Consider the following 25,847-nt stretch of genomic DNA (forward strand, 5'->3'; position numbering starts at 1 on the left):
ATATTCTTCATATTATTTTTGGCATTGCCAAAAATTATGACAGCTGGTTACATCAGTGCAGCTACACTGACTCTCAATTAGTCTGTGCTATATCTTACAAAACAGGAACTGAATCTCTTCTTCTTGCCATTAGTTTTTTTGCAGTGGATTTAACTTCTAGCAACCTCCGTGTTGTGAATGAGGCAGTGCTGAGGAATACCAAGAACCCTTGAGACAAAGGCTTTTTTTTTAGTCAGTTGGTAAATGTCTGAGAGAGAAGGCATTCACCTACCACATTCGTCTTCCCCTGAGTCTGTCTTCTCTAGTAACAATATGAGCTGTGAGGCCATGTGAATGGCAAACACTTTGAATGCCTGTTCCTTGACTCTCATATACTCTCTGACTTAATAAAGTGAAAGTGTTGTTCTTGAGGTTGTAACCAGTAAAGAGAAGGGAATGACCCTCTGCAGGAGACAGACTTGCACATCAAGTGAATAGCAGGTACTCATTGCCTTTGGAATAATAACTAATAAATCTTTTTTTGGGCCTTGATGCTCCCCAAAGTCAGCTGAATTTCACTGGGATAAACAGAAACAGAATCAAGCTTGAGACATCCAAATATAATCCTCGAGAGAAAATTTTGGAGGAAGGAGCTGATGAGATTAAACTGTTTGTTGTTGTTTTAGAGGCTACCTGCAAAGCTCCTTTCCACAACCTGAAGCAGTCAGCCTCCCACACATTTCTTGAAGGGCTGGCACAATCCCTGGTATTCTCTGAGGCACTGATTGAACTGTTTTTGTATCTGTCCTCTCGTTTTGGATGGTATTATCCAACCTGATGTACTGAGTAAGAGAAACTTCTTTGGTGTGCTGCAGCACATGATTTCAGTGTATGGAAAGCCTTTCCTCAAAGTCCTGTTGGCAGCTGCTTGGCAGCACTCCTGTGCAAATGGAATTCTGCTCAGTGCTACCTGCAGTTTCTCAGAGCAGCAGCAATTATTAAGTGCTGCTGTTTGGATGAAGGAGTTGTTAAGTGGTAGCTCCTTGTGCCCAAATAATTATTAGTAATGTGATCAAAATTATAATATTTTGCAATTCTGAGGCACTTTTTTATCAAGGAGTTAAATATTTTGCAGGCAGTACCTTACAGTGCCTCACAGTGTTCCTGTGAGGCAGGTAGGCAGGTGAACATTTTTATAATTTTCCTAAGTAGGTAATCCTGGGCTCTGCCAAGGTTGAATAGATTATTCACTGGTTTACACAGAGTTAATGTCTCTGTCCAAAAATAAATCAAAATATTTGCTTCATCCTCTTCAGGGTCTCTAAATTCTGAGTTTCAGAATGTGGTTTTTTCCTTATCTTAAGGAGCCTTTTGATGATGTGGATGTGCTCTTTTTTTCCTCTTCAAAGTGGTTAGTGTGGAAAGAGTGGGATTGTAGCAATAGTTGGTTTGTATCCAGACCAGCCTTAATGTTGCCACTTCAGTTTTAAGAAAGTGAAATCTTGCTTATTTAAAAAAAAAATAAGATCCAAAAATAATACACTGCTTTATTATACTAGAAGTATTCTTTTTAAAACCAGCACTCCTCATATGTCATAAAAGAGATTTCCTTACACTTCCAGTAGACAGATACATGACTACCCTAGGGAAATTAAAACAAGCAAAATCTTCCTTTTGATTTCACTGAGTTTGCATCATATTCTTCCTGAGAATGACCGGGTTCATAATTTTTTCCAGTGACAAATATGATTACTAAGTTCCTGTTCTTCCATCAGTGTTCTGCAGTCTAGCTCCCATGAAGTGTAATGGGATGAGCTGTTATTTATCATGAAGGCAGATGATTTGGTTGTGCTCTTTTAAGGATTTTTGTCCTCAAAATAAATTCTGTGACAACCTCACTTCAAGAAAGCTTCACAATTCATGCCACTGCAAGTGATAGGTGTGATATTCCAAGCACCTATGCTTGGTGTAGTAGTTCTTGAGGTGGTGGAGTGAATGTGCTGAGCCCTACTGAAAAAACGTTTGCTTAAAACATAGTGGGAATTATCTTGCCTTTGTAGTGCAGGAGCACAGCCTCCTTTTTTTGTCTTTGAACACTTGAAAAGAATTAGTCATCAAACTTCAGAAAACTTCTTTTAATTTAATGCACCATGGGCAGAGATAATAAAGGGCCCTGTTCTGTGAGTAGGCTTGGACAGCTCCCTCATTCAACCAGTGGCATCTGTTTGTTCTTCAGTCCTGAACTTAGACAGCTCTTGCTGTAACTTACTATAAAATTTCCCATCCTCACAGATAAGATAGAAGCTGATTAAGTAGGAGATATAAGCAATATTTTACTTTTCCTTGAAAATGGAGCACGGTCTGAGCCCTGGTCAGTTGGCTCTACACACACAGGGTTAAAAGTACAGCCTGCCCTGTCAGCAACCAGAAGACACAGGGAAGTTTTTGTGGTTTGCACTCAAGTTCAAAGTAAGCCTTCCCAGATTCTTTCCAAGTTAAACAACATGCAGGGCAGAGTTCAAGATTCTGGTTTTTTGCTCTTCACTGATCAGTAGAGAAGATCACAGCCTGTGGCTGCTTATGGCAGAAGGCAAACCCAAAAGTTTAAAAATTGCTCTCTCTGGTAGTTGTCTTTTCTCTGAGAATTTATTTGAAGTTCTTCTTCAGTCTATGCTAAGCAAACCTTGAAAGAAATAGTTTATTGGCAAAGTATCATTTTAGAGATTTAAATTATAGCCTAGCTTAAGTGACTGACTGTAGTTCCTACTCATTAACTTTCTACATGGGTCTTCAGTTTGCTTTATTATTAAACACTTACTTTGGTATGCAAAATGTGAAATACAACTACTCACATGTCTATCTGAATCAGTGGCAGAATGAAAGTTCAAATGTGCATCAGTTTGTGTAAGTGGAGTCCAAGAAGAGCCTTTTCCATCATTTCATCCTTAATTCTTCCATTTTGAGCAAGTTAGAGGTAATGGCTTTGCAAACTGCTCCACACAGATGATCCTTGCACTGAGGCATTTTTAGATTCCCTGTCCCCTGGTACTTGCACTTACATCTTGTGTTCCTGCAAGCTTATTCTTCTTAATTAATGCTTCTTCCTGATTCCTTGCTGACACTCTACCCTGTCTGAAGAATGACTTTCTGTGTGTGTACAGTACCAGCACCTTGGGTCACTGCTCAGTGAAGTGATTATTCATGCAAATCATATCTGAATAGAGATTTTAATAATATGCTAATTTTTAAGTAAATGAGAAATTAATACACTGTGGAAATTGCTTGATAACCTTCATTTTCTGTTTAAATTAGAAAAATCCAATAGCAATATCAAATCTGAGTGAAGAGCATTACAAAAATTTTAAGAACTTTGGAGGTGTAATGGACCTTATTTTAGTAGGTATCTACCAGTGACATTCAGGGTTCTTCTATTTAATAGGGATAGGCAGGAATCTGGGCAGCAAGCAGCAAAGAAAGGGGTAATTCATAAAGGTGGAGTGAAAACCTGTCCCCACTATTTTCCAAGGGCAAAGTGGGATTCAAGAAACTGAATAACTGTCTGGTTTCTTGTCTGAGGACTACTTGCCTTCAAACTCATGGTAATGCACCAGATTCTTAGGAATTCCATAATTTTCTTAACATCTTGGAGAGACCATAGGCCATCAGCAGCTGTAGTTGGGATTTCAGTCTCTCAACATCCCAGATTACACTTTTCCAACGAGAAATCGCTGAGTGGTCGCAGCTGAACGGCTTTTGAGGTTTAATTTTTGGTCTACTCTGAACACAACAGACGCAAAAATTAGGATGGATTAGTCAGTGTATTGTCATGAGATAACACAGCACACTGTTCTGACCTTGTCTGTCCTGTCTCTGCTCCCACTGAGCTGGGTGGCACTGTCCCCTTGGCCTCAGTGGTGCATGGCAAGGCTGGCTTTGGCGGCAGTGGGGTGGCCATGCCCCCACTGTGTGTCAGCAGAGACCATCCACAGGCATGGCCTTGCCAGCTCTGGAAACCCAGCAGCTCTGTGGTTATGAAACATCCCCTTCATGAAGGCACAACTCATGCCCTGAGCTGCTGCACTTTCTTTACCCCAGAGAAACTTGCTACGCCATCATCATTACCAGCCATTAAATTTGTGCTTCATCCACACTAAAACAATAACAGCAAATTAACAGTCATTTGATGTAAGAATAAATGTCATGTTTGCTTCCAGTTGCTTAACAGTGCTGTAAACTAAAAGGATTTTACAAGTCCCAAAAAAGTAGAACTTTACTTTTTTGTTTGCCAAGCAGCACTATAATGCCATAGAGTGTGCTTCAGGGAAATAAACCCGGAGGAGATGAATGACACATAATGAGCATTTGAAAAAAGAAGTGGAAAAATGAATAAGGAAAAATCCTACATGTGTCTTGGAATTTGGTGAAGTGACTATGGCATTATAGATCCATGACTTGATAATCCAACCTTGTTTGCATAAAAATGCTGTGGCATGTTACCTGTGGGGAAAGTTTGCAATTGAAAGCCGAATTTCAGCATCTATTTTTGTCACTGATATATGCAGGATTTTTTGACTTAACCATAATGTTTATATTTTTGTCTGGTCCTGCTTTGAGATAATTTAAACACTACTGAATTATGTATTACTAGTTTCAGGGGCAGGCTACGAGCCATAGCATTTAACATTTAAAACACTTGATCAATAGATTATTCAGTTAAGGCTATGCAAAACACATGGAAAAATTCTGATGTTCTTATCCTTTGATTTTCTTTTTTAAAGCATCATTAAAAGAGAAGTTTTCACTTCAAAGTGGAGCATCTTAATCTGATATCTATCAGATAGTAATTTTTGATGAGTTGTTAGGAGTCTGAGCCAATATAATATGTTGAAAAAGAATGGGTTTTACAAAAACATATATTTGAAACTGTTGGATTAACAAGTCATTCTGAACAAGCTTTTATGCTTGAAATACTCTACTTTGCTTTCCATTTTTCTTTTATCTGCTTTCTTTGCTCTTCCCCTTGGAGGCAGTGAAAGTGGTCGGAGCACTCCAAGCTTATCCATGTACTCTGACAGCAAATCTTCACCTTCTGTCTATCAGCAGGCTCCTAGGCATTTCCATATTCCAGGTAGGCATTAACTGCTTAGCTTTTGATCTTCAATTTCTAGCACCTGTTTGTTCTCTTCTGAATGTAATTTTTTTTGCATTGATTTGTGAATTTTGAAGTGCAGAAAGAGAAAATATCTACCTAGTGAATATCTGTTGTTAAACTTCTCAGAAATAAAAGAAAGCTGTGTGCTCGTGTACCTATATGTTTAAAAAAGTTGCTTGACAGAAGGAACAGAATGAAAAATGTTACCAACAGCACAAAGTTACAGCAGCACTGGGTTAGTGGCTGAACTAGACGATCTTAGATGTCTTTTACAGCCTTAATGATTCTAAGATCCTATGATTTATAGTGCCATAACTGCATAGATGTACTGAATTTGTGTGCAGGAGGAATGACTGAAGGGGTTTTTGTTTTTTGGTTGTTGATTTTTCTTTTTCTTATCAGTCTGTTATCTGAATTTAAGTAATAATAACATAAACTTTAAAAGAAGCTGGAAGACTTGAGGGGGTTCATTGTGACAATCTCTGTATACGTACTCTACTGTTTTCAAGTTCAGTCAACAAGCACATTAAAGTTACATCCACACCATTTAGCTTTTTGACTGCTAAACACATCTACATCCTCACTGTAATCCTTTGTTTATTCACATTTAGCTTCTGTGGTTAATGTTTCTGTAAACAGACCACAATTAGGAATTCTATCTGCCACAGTACTGAGTAAATCTGATGTCTGTGATTTGGGAACCCTAGACTGTGGCTCTGAGTGCTTCCAGAAAATTCCTGGAAGGCCAAGTCAAAATAAAGACAAATTATAGGATTTCCTAAAAGAATAATTTGTATTTACAGTATAAACATTCATACCTGAACATGTACACTTTATTTATAAATAATGGAGAAAATCCTTTTCCAAGTGTGACAGTTGTAGTAGTCTGCTGTACTCCTATATGAATTTTCAATAGTGGCAAGTGTGCCAGTTTCTTTTTTGCTGATTATGAAGTATATTCTGGTAGTGCAGATGAAACCACCTACATATCACCCAATGGATGCCACTCAAGTTGTGTTAGAGCACTTTCAGGGACTTAGGGGAATTATGTTGCACAGGTAGGTATAAAGGTTTTCGGCATATGATGGATAAAGTTCCATCCTCTTTTAATAAGCAGTCAATGTCAAACCACTGAATGAACGCATAGTTTTTGCTGAAGTTTTTGCATTGTTACTGTTGCTGAGAGGAAACCAGCAGTGTGGTCTGAACTTCTTGCTTACTCTTTCATTCTTTCCTTTCTCTTTCCTGTTCCTCAGACACTGGCGTAAAAGATAACATCTATAGGAAACCTCCTATCTACAAACAGCATGGTACAGTCTGCTTTTCTCTGTTGCAGTTTTATCTATGTGTGCAGTTTTATCTCCTGAAGTGGGATACTGGTATTTTGATATGTTGTGATGATTCAGAGCTGCTAATAAGTGCCACACAAAGTGTTGTGCTACACCCTGACTGCTGTTCCATGCCCTGTTTGCCCTCTCCTGCCTCTCTGTGCTGGTCCTCAATATAAATCATTACATGTAACTTCTCAGGCTGAGCAAAAAAAAAAAAGACAGCTAAAAAAGTTTAATATTATAATGGTGTTTGGAAAAATCATGAACAAATGCAAAGTAACAATCATCCAGTGTAAGTCAGCATCATTTCACTCATTTACAGAATCTGATGTTAGGACTCTGATATCCTGTATCCTGTCTGTGCAACCTAATTTTATAGATACTTTTGGTTTCTAAAGAGGATTCTAAGCAACAGCTTTATATTTGCAGGCTGGCCATTTTTATATCAGTTTGCTGGCTGTCAAAGTCTGAATTATGTCAGTTTTGCACTGCTGTATGGAGTTGTCCTTGTAATCACTGAAGTGAGCAGAGGATTAAAGTAGCAAGTCAGCAATCTCAATAGGTTAACAAGAATATATGTTTTAAACTTTCTTTTCTAGATTATAGACATTCTGAAAGATTGTGTTTGGAAATACTTTTTTTTTTTTCCTGCCAGAGGACAAAACATAATTTACTCTAACTAAAAAATCCCCAAAAACCATAATATTCCGAAACAGCAACAAAAATCAATAAACTTTCCTTCCAATAAAAATAATACTAATGAATATCAAATTTAAAAATATTTATTTTTTTTTTGTTCTGGAAAGACTCCCAGACTAAAGCATGAACACATGAGCAGCTGATGATTCAGCTCCTCAAGCTAATGGGACACTGAACTAATTCATGCTGAAAAGGAGCCAGATAACATTCCTTTGTTGAAGAGACCAAGTTTGAACAAACAAGCACAAAAATGTTCTTTAAAACAAGAAGTGCAAGAAGCTCTTCCAAAACGTTTGGTTTAAAAGATTTTAGTTACATCAGCACCCAACAGATTTGCTATAGCCACAGCTTCTGTGTTTCTATTATAAACAACCAACTTCAGAATGAGAAAAAGGTGGTGGAAGAATGGAACATGCAAGAGATCAGGCTCAGAGCTGGGGCTGGAGAGTGAAGAGTGTAGGAGCCTGCATGGTTGTGTGTGTGTATTTGTGTTTTAGAAATATTTGAACATTATTCAAAGTTACTAAAAAAGTTTGGAAATCACGTTGGGATTCAGAACAGCGTATCCCTTGTAGTGGTGAAGCCAGTGCTCAGTACTGATGAAATTCAGAGCACTTGGGTTTATCTGCCAGCAATGTGTTACACGAAGCCTTCTCAGGAACTTGGGAGGGGCTGGCCTTCATGGCCCTCGCTGACTTTGGCTGTAAATCCTCTGCATCTCTTTGAAGGCAGATGCTGTCAAGATCTTGTGGAACTTTCTTGAAATTTCTGAATAGAAATCTTGAATCAAGCATGGGGTGTTTTTCCTTTGAAAACATCAATGTCTTGGAACAAAAGTAAAATTTACAGAAATGCATCAGATCCTCTATAAGGATTTCTGATTTAATGAGAGCCAGATCTGTTCACATAACCTGGAATAACTTATTGACTTGCAGTTTAGGGTGTGCTCCTAAAAATATCTGTGAACCAGGTTTAGGTCCTTCTTGCAGAGTAGGGACTTTATTCATCATCTGTCATATTTGAATATTCTTTCCTATTTTATTCCTCAGAGAAGCAGCTTGCCATCATGGGGAAATACCCTTGTCAGAGTGCTATGAGATAACTGTGAAAACCTTTTTCATAATGCTGTTCACATTTTGTAACCCAGCTTCTTTATTTTTTTTTCCATACTAAATGGAAGTGAGAGGAAGCAGCCAAACCCTCTACAGTTCCAGACTTTCACCTCTAACCTACAGATATTTCCCTTATGGCAATTTGTCATTTTTTATCTACCACCTCCTCAGCAAAACCAGTTAAGGTCTGGATGTGAGCTGTGCAAAGGCACCAGAAATTGCATCAAAATAACACTGAAATGCTTTTGGTGGTGGCCTTTTGCCTGTGTTGTTTAGGCACGGGGCAGATCCTCTGAAGACACGATGGCTGGAGAACTGGAGAGGGCAGAGTTTTTCCCAGCTTGCTGGGAGTTTTCCAGCATTTCTAATGGTGCAATTTAATCTCTTCTCCATCTCTGTCTCTAAGAATCTCATCTGAGCCTTAACTTTTACTTTATTGTACTCTTTCTCTTAATAATAATTACATTTTCTGTCTACATTGCATTGCACCAGGGCCATTTTTCTCAGGCACTGCAGACAACCCCCTTTTCACATTCATTTCTCATGGGCTTAAAGTTATGCTATGTCCTTCCATTATTCCAGTTTTGCACCATTAAAACTCTCCCCAGACTACCCAGAGGGCTACAAAGGCAAGTAGGGCTCAAATTTTAAGAACTTACCTGAAATTGTGTGAGATTTGGCACAAAACTTTGTGTAAGATTCTCAATTGTAACTTGGTGTCTGGAACAATACCCTGGGAAATAAAAGACAAGGACAAACACATTCAAGGGTTGGGAACTATCTAATGAGGAGCTTTGAGGTTTTCAGTTCTCTTCTCAGGAAGTTGGAAAGTTACAAGGAAATAACCCAATGGTAAAACATCAGCAACTTTTTTTGGGAAACATTCTTTAACAGGACAATATGGGCAGAAGTGGAAAATACAGTCATAAAAATTGGTTGGTCAAGAATTTTGAATTTTAGTCTTACACAATCTCTCATGCATATTTTATAAAGAGGCAATGCCAAGTTTTTTCAAAATTTTCTTTACCATGGTTGTCTGCCCTCTTTGGGATCCCAGGAGACCCAGGTGTGCTGACTACAAAATATCTGTGTGACTACTTGTACTTTCATGGTCATTGTAGCACAGAAGGGGGAAGTGGCTTCCCTGTGAGTGGTGGCCTTAGAAATTTGTCCCTAAGTTATGATGTACAATTCTTTTTCCCACCAATCATTCCCCAAAAGTAGTTTAGTCCTGAAAATGCAAGTTCAAAATCCAGCAGGAATAGATTCTCAAAATTCACCGTATACATGAAGGATGAGGATTACTGTAATACTTTCAAAATTATTTCAGTTAATTATGTGAAACCATGGCTCTATACATCAAATTTTCTGTCAAACTCTGTTTTTTTAAATTGATTTTTCTCCCCTCTTAAAAATATTTGGAACATAACTACAGTCAAAACAGAAGACAAAAAATAAGATGCATTCTGTTCAAATTTTTTAAATTAATTTAATCTTACAGCAGCAAGAAGATCAGAAGGGGAGGATGGAAGCTTGGATCAGGACAGTAAGAAGGTAATGATCAAAAAGAACAAAAGGAAGTATTGATCATTCTTGAAGTAACTGGTTTTTAAAACACATTCATATGTAAAGGTATTCTTTTAAATAATTGAAATAATCATTACTACTTTTAGGTCTTTCCAAAAAGACATAGAAAAGCTTAATCTCTCACCCAAAGAGTTTAGAATGTACATTCTACAGTAAAGAGAAGTAGGGATATTGAGATTAAGAACAATAAACTATGGATTTTCACTGGGTCTCAATATCTACATTGGTGATTCAGCTAATCCTGCAGACATAGGGTGCATATCAACCTAGAAGAAAAATGTCAAGAGCAGATTAATTATAATAAAATTACATAGGGCATCTTCTAAAGTGGGGCACAGTGGGCAGCTTCATGAACAGAGAAACTATCCTCAGCCCAGCTGAAAATTAAAAGTTTCTGGTAGCTGTGATGTCTAATTCACCATGTAGTCAGCTTTTGTAATTTGATAAAGGATGGTACGAGCGTCAGTGAGCATTAACAGACACGCAGCTCTCAAGGCATGTGAGACAGCCGAGGTAGGAGAACTGCCTCCAGGTGTTAAATCCTGTATCCTATAACAGCCTTTTCCTCTCTGCAGCTCAAGAGCAGCTGGCTGATCCTGAAAGGGGATCTGGAGACCAGAACCAACTCCCCGGACTCGGAGACGCGCTCGCTGTCACTCACCGCTGGCAGCGACCGGGCGCAGGAGGGCACGGCCACGCCGTACTGCCGTGAGTGCTGGGGCACCAGGGGGCTGCTGCACCCAGGCACCCAGCTCCCTGTTAGTGCTGCACCCAGCTCACAGCTCCCTGTCTGTGCTGCACCCAGGGACTGAGCTCCCTGTTAGTGCTGCACCCAGGGACCCAGCTCCCTGTTAGTGCTGCACCCAGCTCACAGCTCCCTGTCTGTGCTGCACCCAGCACCCAGCTCCCTGTTAGTGCTGCACCCAGGGACCCAGCTCCCTCTTAGTGCTGCACCCAGCTCACAGCTCCCTGTCTGTGCTGCACCCAGGGACTGAGCTCCCTGTTAGTGCTGCACCCAGCACCCAGCTCCCTGTTAGTGCTGCACCCAGCTCACAGCTCCCTGTCTGTGCTGCACCCAGGGACTGAGCTCCCTGTTAGTGCTGCACCCAGCACCCAGCTCCCTGTTAGTGCTGCACCCAGCTCACAGCTCCCTGTTAGTGCTGCACCCAGCACCCAGCTCCCTGTTAGTGCTGCACCCAGCTCACAGCTCCCTGTTAGTGCTGCACCCAGGCACCCAGCTCCCTGTTAGTGCTGCACCCAGGGACCCAGCTCCCTGTTAGTGCTGCAGCCCAGCTCACAGCTCCCTGTTAGTGCTGCACCCAGGGACTCTGCTCCCTGTTAGTGCTGCACCCAGCTCACAGCTCCCTGTTAGTGCTGCACCCAGCTCACAGCTCCCTGTTTGCGCTGCAGCCCAGCTCACAGCTCCCTGGCTGCCTCTGTGCCTGTCTCTGCCACAACTACACCCATCTGTCTGTTGTGCCATGGTTTGTGAGCATTCACTGCCTCCAGACTTTGATGGTGAAACTATTTGTAGTTTCTTATTAGTGAAAGGAGCAGCATTGTGGTGGTGTTTGAGGGTTCACAGGACAAGGGAAGAGATGTGAATCTTGACTCCATGTTTCAGAAGGCTGATTTGTTATTTTACTATATATATTATATTAAAAGAAAATGGTACACTAAAACGGTACTAAGGATAGAGAAAGGAGACATCAGAAGGCTAGCAAAGAAAGCAATGAATAATAAAATCTTGTGACTGCTCACAGCCTCGACACAGCTGGCTGTCATTGGTCATCAAGTAAAAACCATTCACATGCTGAGTAAACAGTTCTCCAAATCACATTCCAAAGTAGCAAAACATGGAGAAGCTGAAGCTTCCCTGCTTCTCAGGATAAAAGACCCTGGCAAAGGGGTTTTTCATAAAATATATCAGTGACACAGCACTGGCTGTGTAAAAGAACTGTTGTCTCTTTGGAGAGCAGAGATTCCTTTCCACAAAAACCCACTTCTCATAAAAGTGCCCATTTTTTATATGATACCTATTTTCAGTAGACAGGATGGTAGTGTATCAAGCAGATTTTTCATTTGTGCTAATTATTAGTCCCTGACACAAACTATGTATTTTGAATATTGATGGAGCCATTCCTTCTCTATCAAGATTTCCTTGCTCCAGAGATTAATTTAGCCATTTATTTATTTTTGTTATCACTCTCAGTTATAAGAAATATTCCAGGTGGGAAAGGGAATAATTCTGTAATTGAATTATTCCCATGCTAGCTGTCAGTACCAAAAGCATGTTCTTCACATTTCTTATTACACATTTCAGCAAGTCAGAAGCATTACTATTGGGCCTGAATTTTACTTTAGAGTTACATACATGACAAAAATTAAGTTTAGCGAATTCTAAGAAATAACTGGGACATTACTCTCCTTGCCTTCTCCACTTTACCCCATGCTGCAGTAGCAGGTCATCCAGGGTAAGCAAGCTGGGGAAGCAGTTTTCCAAAAGAATGCACCCAATGCAAGGCATGTCTGGCAGCATGGCTAGGATGTCAGTGTTGTGGGCATTTTGGTAATGTGATAGTTGGCTCCATCAACTTATATTAAGGAAATTATGGCTTAGCTATGCAAGGAAAAGGATAAACAGATGCTACAAAGTCTGTCACAAGGCTGTAACAAGATAAAGAAGAAAACTTATTTTAGATCATCACCAGTCTCACTGGGCTAGCTTAAAGGAATTTGTTAACTTAATCCTCACTGGAAATCACAAAGGTGTACTGCAGGATTCCCTGTGCAGGGGAAACTGAGTCTGACCATCTAACAGCTGATTAACATCTGTAAATCGTAGCCCACAAATGAGCACCTTTGAAACCTTTCATTGTCATACACACATGGGGTATGTCTGGAAGCTTCATGGAGTAGATCTGATGCTCTTCTACACGTTTTGAGAGACCAGTCCTTAAGTGCAGATTTTCAGCAGGGAGGAGTATGTAGCACACCAAGAACTGTTATACAGGAACAACATATGGGGTTCATTTTTTCCCCTGAGAATGTTGCTATATCTGTCACTCTGCTATACTGGCACTTCTTTAATATTTTTGATTATCTTGGGAATGTGGAACTATTAAAACTAGAAATGCAATAGATAATTCACACCTCTTTGTCAGGGTGAATATCCCATTTGTGCCAATATAGGTTCTGTAGTTCATTTTCCATTGCTTTTTATCAGCATTTCTCTGTCCCTCATGAAAGCTGACTCCATTACCCAATTAGCAACTACACAGAAATGACAGAGGAAGTTTTGTCTTCCTGAAATTTATGCCTTTCCTTATGCTTTTATTCACTTACCTGACTGTTTTAATACCTGTGGACATCCTAATTAATTCCTTTTCTATTCAGTGTTTCCCTATTTAGTTCTGAATGTTCATAGTCTGTCATATGCCCTCCATTGGCCACAGAAGAGTAGCATCTCTACCTCTTGCATTTCTGCTTGAGAACTCGGGCTTTCAGCTCCGTCCCGTGGCATAGTCAGTGACTATCAGAGAAAATAAACTTGTTAGGCATAGGTTTGGTGCCAAGTGGTTACATACAGAGTGGAGGGAGTTAGCAGGCTGTGAATTGGTAGTGATGTTTCCAGATAAACTGAGCAAAAAGCTCTTCATTTTTCTGTCCAGCCTCTGAGCAAACCAGAGTAGGGTTGTTTTGCTCTAGAAGAAATTTTTCCACATTACATTACTTAAATGCCCAGAAGAACACAACTAACAGCACATCAGTGTGAGGCTTGTGCAATCAACAGGCAGGAGTGGAGCTTGCATCTCCTGACATCCACCTGTGAAAATGGGTCTTGTTTCTGTCTATGTAGATGTCTAATAGCTTATCATTTACCATGATTCATGATTTTAAGTGTTGAGTATTTAGGAAGCAGGCATCATCTAGGAAGGCATGTAACCCTTGCTGTTGATGTGTCCATGATGTGCTGAGAGGCAGCCTCAGCCCGGACGAAGCAGGAGCCGTACCCCTGCAGAGGGTACCTGTTCAAACAGTGTCCAACCACAGAGGAGCGGAGCCGGATCAGCGGCTCTCAGTGCTGTGCCTGGGCCGTTCGGGCTCCGCTCTGCGCTCCGCTGCTCCGGGCGCCCGCGCGGTGTCGCCGGCGCTGCGGCTGCGGCTCCGCCCGCCAGATCCAGGCCGGCTGCGGGGCGGCTCCGGGGCAGCTCCGGCTCAGCCCGGCAGCTCCGAACCAGCTCCGGCTCAGCCCGGCAGCTCCAGGCCGGCTGGGGGCAGCTCCGGCTCAGCCCGGCAGCTCCGGGCCAGCTCCGGGCAGCTCCGAACCAGCTCCGGCTCAGCTTGACAGCTCCGGGCCAGCTCCGGCTCAGCCCGGCAGCTCCAGGCCAGCTCCGCGCCCGCCTGGCTCTGCTGCCAACTCCTCTTTACCTTGGGGCAATGCTCCTCGGTGACCGAGGGTTATTTAGCGACAGAACAAACCTCACTCGCCCATCTTCTCTGTAGCCAAAAGATTGATATGCACACTGATGTCCAACATAGCAGCTTTTTCCAGGCAGGAGCAGAGATGGCAGCTTTGTTGCAGGTACAGGCATTCTGTTGCACAGGTATTATTTTACTCTTTGCTCTCTGCTGGCACTACCGTTCACATAACAGGCAATTATAAGGTTTTTGTTTTGTTATTTTTTCCTCTCTCAAGTATAAGAACTGTAGTTGCCCTTCTCTAATGGTAGGAGGTATTTGGTTTGCAATGCAATGTGAGCCTGTTGCTCCCTGTTGAAGTACATTCAGTGCTTTGAATTTTTTTTTCCCGCCATGACAGTGATTCACTGGCCTACCCTTACTCCTTTAGCTTTTCGTCCTTGCTCATTGCTGCCCTTTGTGTTCCCTGGATGAAATGCTCCTTCAGTGCTCAAGCCCTACCTGGGCTGTCTTTCACCTTTGCTGGGTTCTGAGCACTGACACAGTGCAACTCCCGCTGATCCCATTTCTTCTTGCCTTGTTCTCTTTTTATTTGGATAGCTGGAGAAACTTTTGCTATTTGTTTTAATATCATTTTCAGTGTTTAGCTCAGCTTGACTTCTGGCAGTTTTCAGTTTATCTCAGCACATTTTGAGCCCTATGCTGATCCATCTTTTGCTTTTTCTTTCTGCATGCTTATTCCTAATAATCTCCTTAGGGTATTTATTAATCCAGTGGGGTCTGGATTCCCTTCCTGCATTCCTCTTTGGACAGAGACTGCTAACAGTTTTGACAGAAAGAAGTATTGTATATTCAGTTCTTTGAGCCATCTGACTTCTGTAACTCTTTGCACCAATTTTACTTAATGTCCTATACTGGAGTCAGGAATGTTTATTACACGTGTGTTTGTTCTTCTATTGTTTAACTTTTAAACTTTCTTATTAGAGTCATAATACTAAAATTAAGGCGTTTCAGTTGTCTCATAATGACCACACTCAGTTTCATCACTGTATCACATCATTTATTCATGGTAACACCACTTTGCCAGTTTTCTCCATCTTAAAACTTTGTTTCATTTGCGTGTATATACTCTGTCTGATTTACTTTATCCACTGCTGTATCTTCATTTCTGCATTTTTCCAAGAGATGTTTTACAGGGGAAAAAAAAAAGTTTTTATTTTTTCGAGTGGTAGGGTATCAACCCATCTTTTTTTAAGAAACAAAACCATAACCCAGAACTCATATAGCACATTCAGAAGTGATGATCTAAGTCCCTTTATTCCCAGTTTCAAGTTCTGATTTAACACCAATCTGGAAGGCAGAGATTTCACCCCACAACTCCCTCCACATGGTGCCCCGGCATGCTGCTCTTTCTAGATATTGCTACACATGTTCATGTGCATGAAATATGGAGAAAAGATGAGCATAGGTCAGTTATATCTCATCTCATTGATAGAATATTTGCATTGATCTTGTAATTGCTGTTTCTGGATGTTTTCTCGGATTCCCTGTTTTAGTAGGCTGTGAAAGATTTAGCTGTATATTATGTCTTTTACAGGATTTCCATATTCTAAGTCTGCTTCTCTACCTGGCTATGGAAAGAATGGCTTACATCAGGTAGGTACACATCTAAATCCATTCTCCAGGGAATAAGGTCTCATAAACAGACAGCTCAGTAACTAGTTGAAAATCTACACAGTAATAACACTTCAAAGGTGTTTTGGCTGCCAGCCCTGTCTGACAGATTCATTCCCTAAGTGGGTTGCAGTTTGTCTCTCTGCAAGAGTGAGACTGACTGAGGCTTCTCCTTTTAATTGTGTGCATCATGAGCACTGGGAATCTTGATTCTCCTCCCAAAACAAACGAAGATCTAAAATCTGCACAGGCTGCACATACTAGTCATAGGATAGCTTGAATTAATGATAGAGACAGGCCTATAATTAGGCAAGTAATGATCTTAGAGCAAAGGTGGAACACCCCACATCCATTGCATTCCTTGAAATATCTGTTCTGTTTTTTCTAGTGTAAATGTGTGTCTCTGTGGGGTGTGTGTATTCACATACAGCCATTGTAATTTTAAGGCAGGGAGGGATCAACGAAGATTGAATGACAAGGAGCAATCTAGAAAGAAAGTTGTCTAACCAAATTATGATTAGAACGGACTCCAAATTATTTTTTAATCCTTCTTTGCAACTTTTATTAATTTTTATTAAAAAGTAAGTTTTGACAATGTGGCCTGTCTGGCATCTAGCATTATGGATTCTCAGTTCACGGCTTATACTATTAAGTGAAAAACCACTATGGTTTATAGTAGTGAGCAATACATAGATGCCTGTGCACCTACCTTTTCAAGAATTGATTTGTGTCCAAATTGCATGGAGAGGACCTCGATCAAATTCCCTTCTTACTCCAAAGGAAGATGTGAAACCTGCAAAATCATATGAGGAGGATTGAACTTCCCCAGTGACAAGAGTCAAAGTGAGAGTCATTTGGAAGGAGCTATAAGAAAGAAATTATCAAGGAGTGGCTAAATGGATTTTTCAGTAGCTGCTGAAATGTCCATCCCTTTGAGTTAATATTACAGGACTAATTATGTCTGTGTTGCTTCAATACCTGGTTTCTTGAATTCTTCTCTGAAGAAAGGAATGACACTGAAATTTTGTCAAATAACATTTAGAAATTTAAAAGGGCCCATAACAAACGAATCCCACCTATGAGTCAAGAGGTTTTTCTGACCGTTCAGAATAGGTGTTGCCAGTAACCCGAAGTGAGCAAGGCGCTGACTTGTGCCCAGCCGCTGCCAGGCTGGTGAGGCACCAAAGCCCTCCCGAGGCTTCCCGAGCCCAGAGCGCTCCGGGTGCCTTGCAGTGCGCTGGGAAAGCAGCAGATGGCAGCGTCTGTCCCTTAGAAAGAGCCCCAAACCTGGATGAGGGTTGGAAAGGTTGCTCGTGGTCAAATCCTTGAGGCCAAAATTCCTCTCAGAATGGATGTCCTCTGTTTGGATTGTAGGTTCATTCATACCAGCTTTTGTGGTTTGTTATTTTTAATCAGCCGTGCTAGTGCTGCGTAAATAAAACCGCAAAAGCAAGCAAGGAGCCTTGCGGGTTATTGTGGGCATAGCTGCGCACACCATGATACCCTAGCAGGCAAAAATGAGATTTGGGAAAAAAAAATCATATAATAGTGCTTTTCTGATTTCCTCTACTGTTTTTCGTCATAGCATTTGTCAGCAAAGGAAGAAGACAGTGGTTCAAACAAAGCACAAATATGGTACATGTAGAGTTCTCCCTGGTCAGTGGCATCAGCAGTGTGAAGCAGAAGGAGAAAAGTTGCAGTGCAGCAGAAGAGATTTGTGATGATGGCAGTAACACATCAGCATGTGACAGTTTCAGTGTTACCTTGCTTACTTGAGCAATTAGGTCAAATTTGATTGAGACTTATTTCTCTTTCTCTCACACAAGGATCTGTATTTGGGTTCTGTGTGTTTCTTTTTTCTCTCAACAATATTCAGAGTGTGATTTTTGTGTATTTTGCTGTTACATTGCTTCTTTCTTTCTCTGTCAGCCTGAAACTATGGGCCAATATGAAACGGACCAGGATGCAAGCTGGGGGATGAAAGGTACATTTTTTTTGCAATATCATTTCCCCTTGTGTTTTCACCCTTTGAGGATTTTAATTAACATATTGCCATAAAGGTTACTATTCTGAGCTCTTCCTGTAGTTCACATAATAATGACTAGCCAGAGGCACAGCTCAGTGTCATGTTTATCACAGAGAATATTATTTTGTACTTACCCCAACCTAAAGGCTTGACAGAAGTCTTGCATCATAGGGTGGTGCAACCAGGCTGAGTCAACAGCAGGATCCTTGATATGTGGCAACAGCTTTGTGGTGTTAGTCTCATATCAAAGACAGGAGAAAATTTAAGATAATCTTTCCTTCAAGTCTAGTTGGAAAAAGTCCATTGTGCTTCTTGGTTGTGCTACAGTGTGGTTAAAAAGTGCAGAGTTCAAAATGCAGAATTTATTTGCAGTATTTTCTTTTTTTTACAGTTTTAAGTAATATGGAAGTTGGGTTGGAATTTTCAAAGGAGCTGAAAAATATTATTTCCAAGACACTTTAACTCATTATAAAAATCTTATTCTAATGCTTCACTTCATGACTCTGTGTTAATAAAAATCTTTGTCTCAATGTTTGAATAGGTTAAAGTAAAGATTTTGAAAAGTAGACTCAATCTCTGATTTTATTTCAGACCATAAAGAGGTCTGTGAAAACATTTTGGCTCTCCTGGTTGTGTTTAATCACCATTGTGAACAGATAACACTGTGTGGTTATATCATATATAGTCATACACTGACCTAACTACAATTCCCTTGTGCTAGTGTAGATGCAGGAGTTATTGTTACCACATCCTCAAATCATCTTTTCTTCCCTGTTGTTATTCCCAGCGCAGTCAGCCCAAGTGCAGGGTGTCAGCATCTTGTAATATCATATTATCTCAGTGGTTTTCATCTATGTTTCCAAACTGACATGCCTTTAATAATCCATATATTTTAACTATTTTCAGTAAAGAACAATAAGGGCAGGAGTTTTGGATGACAGACTGACTTAACTCTGCACATAAGCCTCCTATAAAAAGTGATCCCCAATATTGCCAGACATACTCACCGTGTAACCCAATGGCATCGGGAGATGGATTTTCTGTAATAAGCCTTTGATTTCCAGGACAATTGCTTTGGTAATAGACAGTGTTATAGGCTTTTAGGGCATGGGGGTCAAGTTCTTACTATGCATGCAGTTATCCAACAGCTACTGAGAAGGGAGAAATGTAGTAGCATAGCACATTTGTGATGTACCTAAATGTTTGTTGTGGTGACACCAAAAAACGGCTATAAATTCTAAACTCTGAACCTGTTCTCATTCTTTTGCAGAATACAAGGTAAGAAGGGCTTTTCCAGCACTGGAAGAACAATCAGATTCAGCACTTCCTAGCAAGGTTACATGGGTTCCTTTCTTTTATTTCATTTTGTTAATTTTTGTCCCAGTGAAATATTTGTCAAATCAGGATGCAAGTATGTACCATTTTTTAGTAAGTTCCTCATACCACCATTTCCATGCATCAGAATTGGATTCAGCTGGAGTTCATATGTTCTTGTCTTTTTAACAGATTTATCCCTATGAAACTCTTATTGTAACAAACCGAGTTCGTGTGAAATTGCCCAAGGATGTGGACAGGACCAGGCTGGAGGTAGGAATGTTTGCTCAACAGTTTTGCAAGTACTTCTTCTGTTTTCTTACTATGCTGCATACCCCTGTGCCTCAGGAATAGCGACAAAGAAGAGAGAAGAATAAGTGAGAACAATGACATTATGTATTGTGGTTTTTTTCTCTCAAAAAAGGCAGTATGTAGGCAATTTAACTAAAAAATTACCTAAAACCTGGCAAATGTCTGACCAAATGGTTTTACAGAGATACTGATAAAACCCATCAGTTTTGGATGATTTTACAGGGTATTGGAAGTTCAGGTGGGGAGTGGGAAAATGTGGAGTTTGTTTTGGTTTGAATTCATATAAAAAACATCCTCATAGAATAACCTAAATATTACAAAAAGGCTCAATTCATCCTGAAAATACATGGACCCCTGTTCAGTCTGTTGTCTTATTCAGCCTCTCCTTTGGCTGTGTGATCTGTGGTCACTCTACTACAGCTTTGCTCTACCATCCACATCTCGCTTAAGATGGAGAAATGTAGATATAATTTATCATTACAGAAAGCTGAGTATCCAAAGATCAAATTCTGAAATTGATGTTCAGGCAAAATTCCCAAAGTTGATTTTTTTGACTGATCAATGACAGGACTGAGTAAAAACTCACCTTAGGTAACCTATCTTTCTGTGAACTAGTATTAAGAAGAAGAGATAGCTCAACAAAAAAAATGTGATAACAGTACTGGACTTTTAGAAATATTTATATTTTAATAAATATACTGTATTTTGAATTTGGTAATATGACAAGAAAAGAAGAAAGAAAAAATTACTTTTCAAACAAGAAAAGAAGAAAAACTTTGAAGGAGCAGAAAGTTCCTCTGATTAAAATCAGTTTTTAAAAACAATAATTTACCAGACTTGCATACATGTACTATGTTTTGAAATTGGTATTATGCTCTTGAATACTTGAATGTGCTTGTCACTTGATTTCCTTGAGTCAATCAGTGTTGATTTGATTGTAAGGAAAAAAGTAGCCTCAGTTATGAGCTTTTTTAAGTCTGGTTTATGGCAAGGCATGATAGCAATACTAAAAAGCATGATGAGTCTGGAAAAAGGAGCAGGGAGTTGCAGGGATGCTCCTCTGGACACATCCTGTAAAGGATTCTTTCATATGTACATATTTACACACACGTGTGTATGTGTGTGTTAAAGACCAGAGTCTCTGTTTAAACACAGCAGACCAGTCTGAATAGCAAATGCACCTCTAAATTGCTTTGTTGAGACAACACAGAGTTTGCTTTGGATGGACCATGCCTGCCCTGGCTGCCATTATCTGAAACTCATACACCATCCTCAGCTGGGATTGCTGTTTGTTTAACTTTGGAGCTGTTCAGTCTGCCTCACACCAGGTGCAGCACAGGGCCTGTTGGCTCAAGGAGCCCAACCACTTCAAAGATCTCACAGAGGTTTGCAAAAAAGAACAATAAACAAGATCTGCTTCAAACCTGCACCAGAAAAGCAGTGAGGGGACCAGGCCAATCCTGCTGATTGCTGCACTATGCTAAACACGTGTCTGCAGGAAGGACTCCTTTGTAGACTCTTACATTTAATAGGGATTGGTAGTTTGTTAAACAATTAAATTAGCAGAGTTTGAATAGCACTGTAACTACTGTGAAATCAGAGGCAGTTGCTCATCTACACATTCAAACCATGTGTAGAGTTGAGTGACAGGCACAAACCATTGCCTTCCCTGTCAGCCTCTTTCCCTCATTCCTGAACCTTTCTTTTGTATTACAGAATTCCTGGAAATAAGTAGCTTTGCATAGAAAAGCAGCTTATCATTATTTCCCTTTTGTGGCCAAAGTAGAATATAGTAACTTAATTATTGACTTGTGCACTCAGCAGATTTCAGGCTTGGGCAGGACCCAGGACTCAGGGAGCCCAGGACTATGTGGGTTTTTAGGTTTGCACAGAAGCAGACCAGGCTTAGAAATGTGGATATAGACTGCTGTCTGTTAGTGGAGGACTCACTTCACATGCCTTGATACCTTGGTATCTCCAAGTTTTTGAGGACAGCACTGGGAATACTGAAAGCATCTACTAAGGTTATATTTCAGCCTTTCTTGAGGTCCATTTACACTTCCTAGATGGTATGATTCAATGCTTGGGGTCCCTAAGAGGCAAGTGCTGTTTCAAATCTGAATTGGTTTCCAGCTGTTGTTCTGTTTTCATCCTGCACATGCAATGTCACTTGTGAAAGGGCTGGATTTCACCTACAGAAATGGTGGCAGCGCTAGGTCCATGTATTATCCAAGCTGTAGAGTGATATATCTAGGAAAATCTCCTAAGAAAAAAAATCCACGTTCTAATACACCAGTTTTATTCTGATTATTGTGTGGGCTGAAGCCTCACCTTGCTGTTGCTGCTGCAAAGCAGAGGAAGTTCCTGGGCGTGATGGCTGTGGCCAAGGGTACAGGTGGTGTCTGTGAAAGGAGACCTGGAGCTGCTGTGCTTCACGTCAGCTGTCAAGCCTGAAAACAGGCTTACTGTGTCTGGTATCAACAAAATATCTCTCTCACTCATGATGTTTCTGGCTTCTTGGTCCAGTTTGGAGCAATAAGGTCAACTAAGTTTGCATGAGGTAGATTTATTTAAGAGCCATCTCACAATTTGTCTTGAAGCAGCCTCCTCTTTGTGAAACAGTTAGTTGTGAACTTTGAATGATCCATCATAGGTGTCATGGAAGGAGCATTATTGTTTGTCTATGAGTCACTCTTCCAAGCAAAGTCTCCTACACTGAGTGTTCCTACCAGGAGAAGTGAACTCAAGTCAATGATATTAGCTCCTGGGGTCAAATTAAGGGAGGCTACAACGAAACCTTGGCTAATGCTCCAGGACCACAGGAGGGTGGGGATTTAATGGGTGGTAGTGTTTTCCTAACTTCACTCCCATTGTGAGTATTTTTTAGATTACACTGTTGTGCAAGAAATTTATTTTAAGGATTATAAAAAATATTTTCCTGTAAAAATGCATATTTTTCTAAGCCCAAGAGGTATCTAGAGATTAGGATGGCTCAACTGGTAATAAATGCATTCAAATAATAGTCATTCTTTCCTCAAAAGTACGTGTAACTAAGCACAGAAACACTCAGCATGTTTTTGTTTGCTTGTCTTAACTCAGCAGTGAGACAGAAGTACCCAGCTCCTTGTGCTCTTCCAAGGAGACGTTTTTGCCAACAGTGAACTAATACATGCAGCACCAAGAACTGGTTATAATGAGTAGCCAGCTGATTTTTAAATACCTTTCTGGCACTTTGGTTTTTGAATAAATAGCCTGGATCTCACTTTTGTATAAGCTGATTAGAAATACAAGAAGTTTACAGTAGATAAGGATTTGCCCAAGGAATTTTTTTTAGGAGTTTCTCTCTACCACAGTGCTGTTTATTGTAATGTTAGATGAGCAGAGCAGCATTCCCATGAGCTATTCTAACAGGAAAGGGTGAAGAACAAATTCATTCACACAACAGTGCAAGTTATGTGAACAACCAAGCAGTAACACAGGTGGATTATCCATCCTGGGTGGAGAAGAGGAATTGCACGCTCCCCATGTCTGCAGATGACATGAACTGCAGCTGATGCTCAGGTGAGCAGAGCCTCTGTTCAGAGGGAGCTGGCCAGGCTGCAGGAGTGATTGACAGACACTTCATGGAATTCAGTGAAGATAAATGCACATCCTTGCACTTGTGACCAAGTAACACAATTCATCAGGACAAGATGGGGGAGCAGCTCTGAGGAAAAGCACCTGATGATGCTGATGGAGAACAAGCTGAAGATGAACCAGCAGCTCACCTTTGTGGTTGAAGGGATTATAGGGCAGGTCATACCCACCCCGGAGGGTGGCACTGGAAAGCCAAGAGGCAACAGTCATAAGCTGCAGGAAAGGAAATTACAATTGGATTTAAGGGGAATGTTCCTCACTGGAAGAGTAATGCAGTGAACAGGTTGCCCCAGAAGCTGTGGAACCTTTACCCCTGCAGGCATACAGAACTTAGCTGGAAAAGACCTTGAGGAACATGGTCTGTTTTGTCTTTATAGTCTTCATGGTCCTTAAAGTTGACCTTGCTTTGAAGACCTCTGTAAGTCTCTAATTTGCCTAGATTGGTATATTCTGTGAAGATATAGTATAATTACACAACAGGATTATTTGGTGAGTTTGCTGCAATAGCATTTGAAAAAATATAGCAAATTTGGTCTATCTCTGAACTTTTTATCCCTTTTTATTTATTTTTTAAAGCAACAGTTAAATATATGTGTTCTGAACCAAACTTCCCCATTTTGGACAACTTAAGTCCTGAGTTTTCAGGACTAAGACATCCCCTTTGGATGGTACACATTGCACATTCCTTACCTGATGCTTCTCAGAGGAAGTTGAGTTTACAGACACTTTCAAATATTTTGCAACCTCTTTTAAGTACTTGAATACCTTTATACTTTGAGCTTTGTGCCCCTAAAAGCATGCATTTGATACTTTTCTCTTAGATTGGATATTGTTTGCCTGTTCTTCAGTCACACAGTGTGGTTCAGTGCACACATTGCACATTCATATTGGTAGCTCATGCCCAGCTGCTTGGATTTATTTTTTTTTCCTGCTGCAGTAGCTTTTATCACAGAGTATAAGATTTCTTTTGTGGTCACAGGCTGGTAGTTTTGAAAGCCAATATAGTTATGTTTGGAAACCATGTTGGAAACCATTTGGAAACCATGTTTTCATTTGATTTCCTTATCTTAATGTATCTTAACTTTTTTTTTAGCTGTTCCTTTTGAATGTCAAGGCTTGAAAGCATTATCCATTCATGCCTATCAAATGCAGTAGAAAGTAAATTATTACACTTTTTGTTTGAGCCTGTTCCTTCTTTGTTTAACTGAGACAATTGCTAAGGAAAAAGAACTCTGGAATGTCAAGTAGCAAACTTTCATTTGCCACCTTGTTCTCCTGTAAGCAGAAATGAGTGATTTAAACATGGGTATGGCCTTACTTGAACAGAGCACTCACTTTAAATCAAACATCCTCCTGGAACTGCTTGTCTGGATTTGCTTTAGGGATAACATTTTTTCCACTACTTTTCATTCAACAATAACCCTGGGTTCCAGCCATTTGGGCTTCAACAATTTTAGGACTTGTTTCCAGTAACTGAGGCTGAATTTTTAAGAGCCCAAGCTCCTGGATGTCATTCATGCAAGTAGCATTGTGTGTTCCACCTCCTCTGGAGCTCAGATGGGGAAAATGAGAGCAAGACTGGACTGCTGTGTGTTTTTCAGTTTGCAGTTTGGGGCTGGGTTTGAGGTTACAAGCTGACTTCACAATAAAGTTCATAACCTGGGGTGGAAAAGTGTCGGTCACTGACTTCAGCAGAACTATTTCACACTGTTAAACTTGAAAAATACATGGGTGGTGGTTCTCATTCTAGGCATGTGCTTGTGTTGTGATCAGTGATGCATGTTTATATCAGATTTCAAAGCCTTTTACAAAAGAAGCCATTATAAAATGAAAGTACACATTAGAATTGATGGGATATGATGTGAAAAGTAATTTCTGTGTGAGTGAAACACTGTAGGAGTGAACAGAGATTAGGTATAGAACATTTATATCACAGGTGCGCTTAAGTCCAAACTAAGGGAAGCTGCAAAATCTGCTTTAAGAATAAGGTATTTTTTGCGTAAAACAAATGAAAATTTTGAAACTCATTGTCTTCTTTATATTTTCATAATTTATTATGGATGTTAGTTGTTTTTTTTTAATTTATTATTTATTTTCTTAATTATACAGAATTTTTTAGCAGCAATCAGCTGGAGGCAATGCCTTATGTCAATGTCAATGAAAAAGCTCATTTGAATGACAGGATGGTGGCATAGATTATCATCAGAGATACTCTGTGTGTATGCTATTTAGATAATATGTTCACATACCTGAGAAAAATACATTGTCCCAGATTTTTGTACCTTTATGGATGATTCAGCTGGGCAAAATCCTGGCTGTCCAGTGCTCCCACAGAAGATTTTCTGTGTGCCTTGTGATGCTTCCCAGGAGGTTAGAATGGCAGCACCCTGCAGTGGTAGTGTAGAGGGGAATGCAGCTTCTCTAGGAGACTTCATGGTACCCTGAAATTCTGAATGAGAAAAAGCCCCAGATCCAGGAGCCTTGCAGAGGTGCTGGGGGTGACATGGGCATGGGGAAGGGTCTCAGACTCCTTTCCTCACTGCTCATATTTCACTGCTTTCCCTGGGAACCCCTCTGGGCACCCACGTTGCTGCTTGGAGGGG

General features: G+C 40.4%; 1 protein-coding gene across 7 annotated transcripts in view; it reads left to right on the top strand.

Annotated features, from left to right (window-relative positions):
• Nucleotides 1-25,847, top strand: part of ABLIM2 (actin binding LIM protein family member 2) — a 130,846-nt gene that overhangs the window by 97,591 nt on the left and 7,408 nt on the right. For 4 of the 7 annotated variants that reach the window (XM_058023895.1, XM_058023898.1, XM_058023897.1 and 1 more), the window contains 8 exons: nucleotides 5,006-5,107; nucleotides 6,388-6,441; nucleotides 9,775-9,827; nucleotides 10,436-10,568; nucleotides 15,880-15,938; nucleotides 17,886-17,940; nucleotides 19,253-19,317; nucleotides 19,489-19,569. In XM_058023895.1, coding sequence (XP_057879878.1) covers nucleotides 5,006-5,107; nucleotides 6,388-6,441; nucleotides 9,775-9,827; nucleotides 10,436-10,568; nucleotides 15,880-15,938; nucleotides 17,886-17,940; nucleotides 19,253-19,317; nucleotides 19,489-19,569 — 602 coding nt within the window. The remainder of the gene's footprint in view (nucleotides 1-5,005; nucleotides 5,108-6,387; nucleotides 6,442-9,774; nucleotides 9,828-10,435; nucleotides 10,569-15,879; nucleotides 15,939-17,885; nucleotides 17,941-19,252; nucleotides 19,318-19,488; nucleotides 19,570-25,847) is intronic. The other 3 variants (XM_058023900.1, XM_058023901.1, XM_058023896.1) reach the window with 2 other exon arrangements.

The sequence above is a fragment of the Melospiza georgiana genome, chromosome 5 (genome assembly GCF_028018845.1).
Source record: "Melospiza georgiana isolate bMelGeo1 chromosome 5, bMelGeo1.pri, whole genome shotgun sequence".
Classification (NCBI taxonomy): Eukaryota; Metazoa; Chordata; class Aves; order Passeriformes; family Passerellidae; genus Melospiza; species Melospiza georgiana.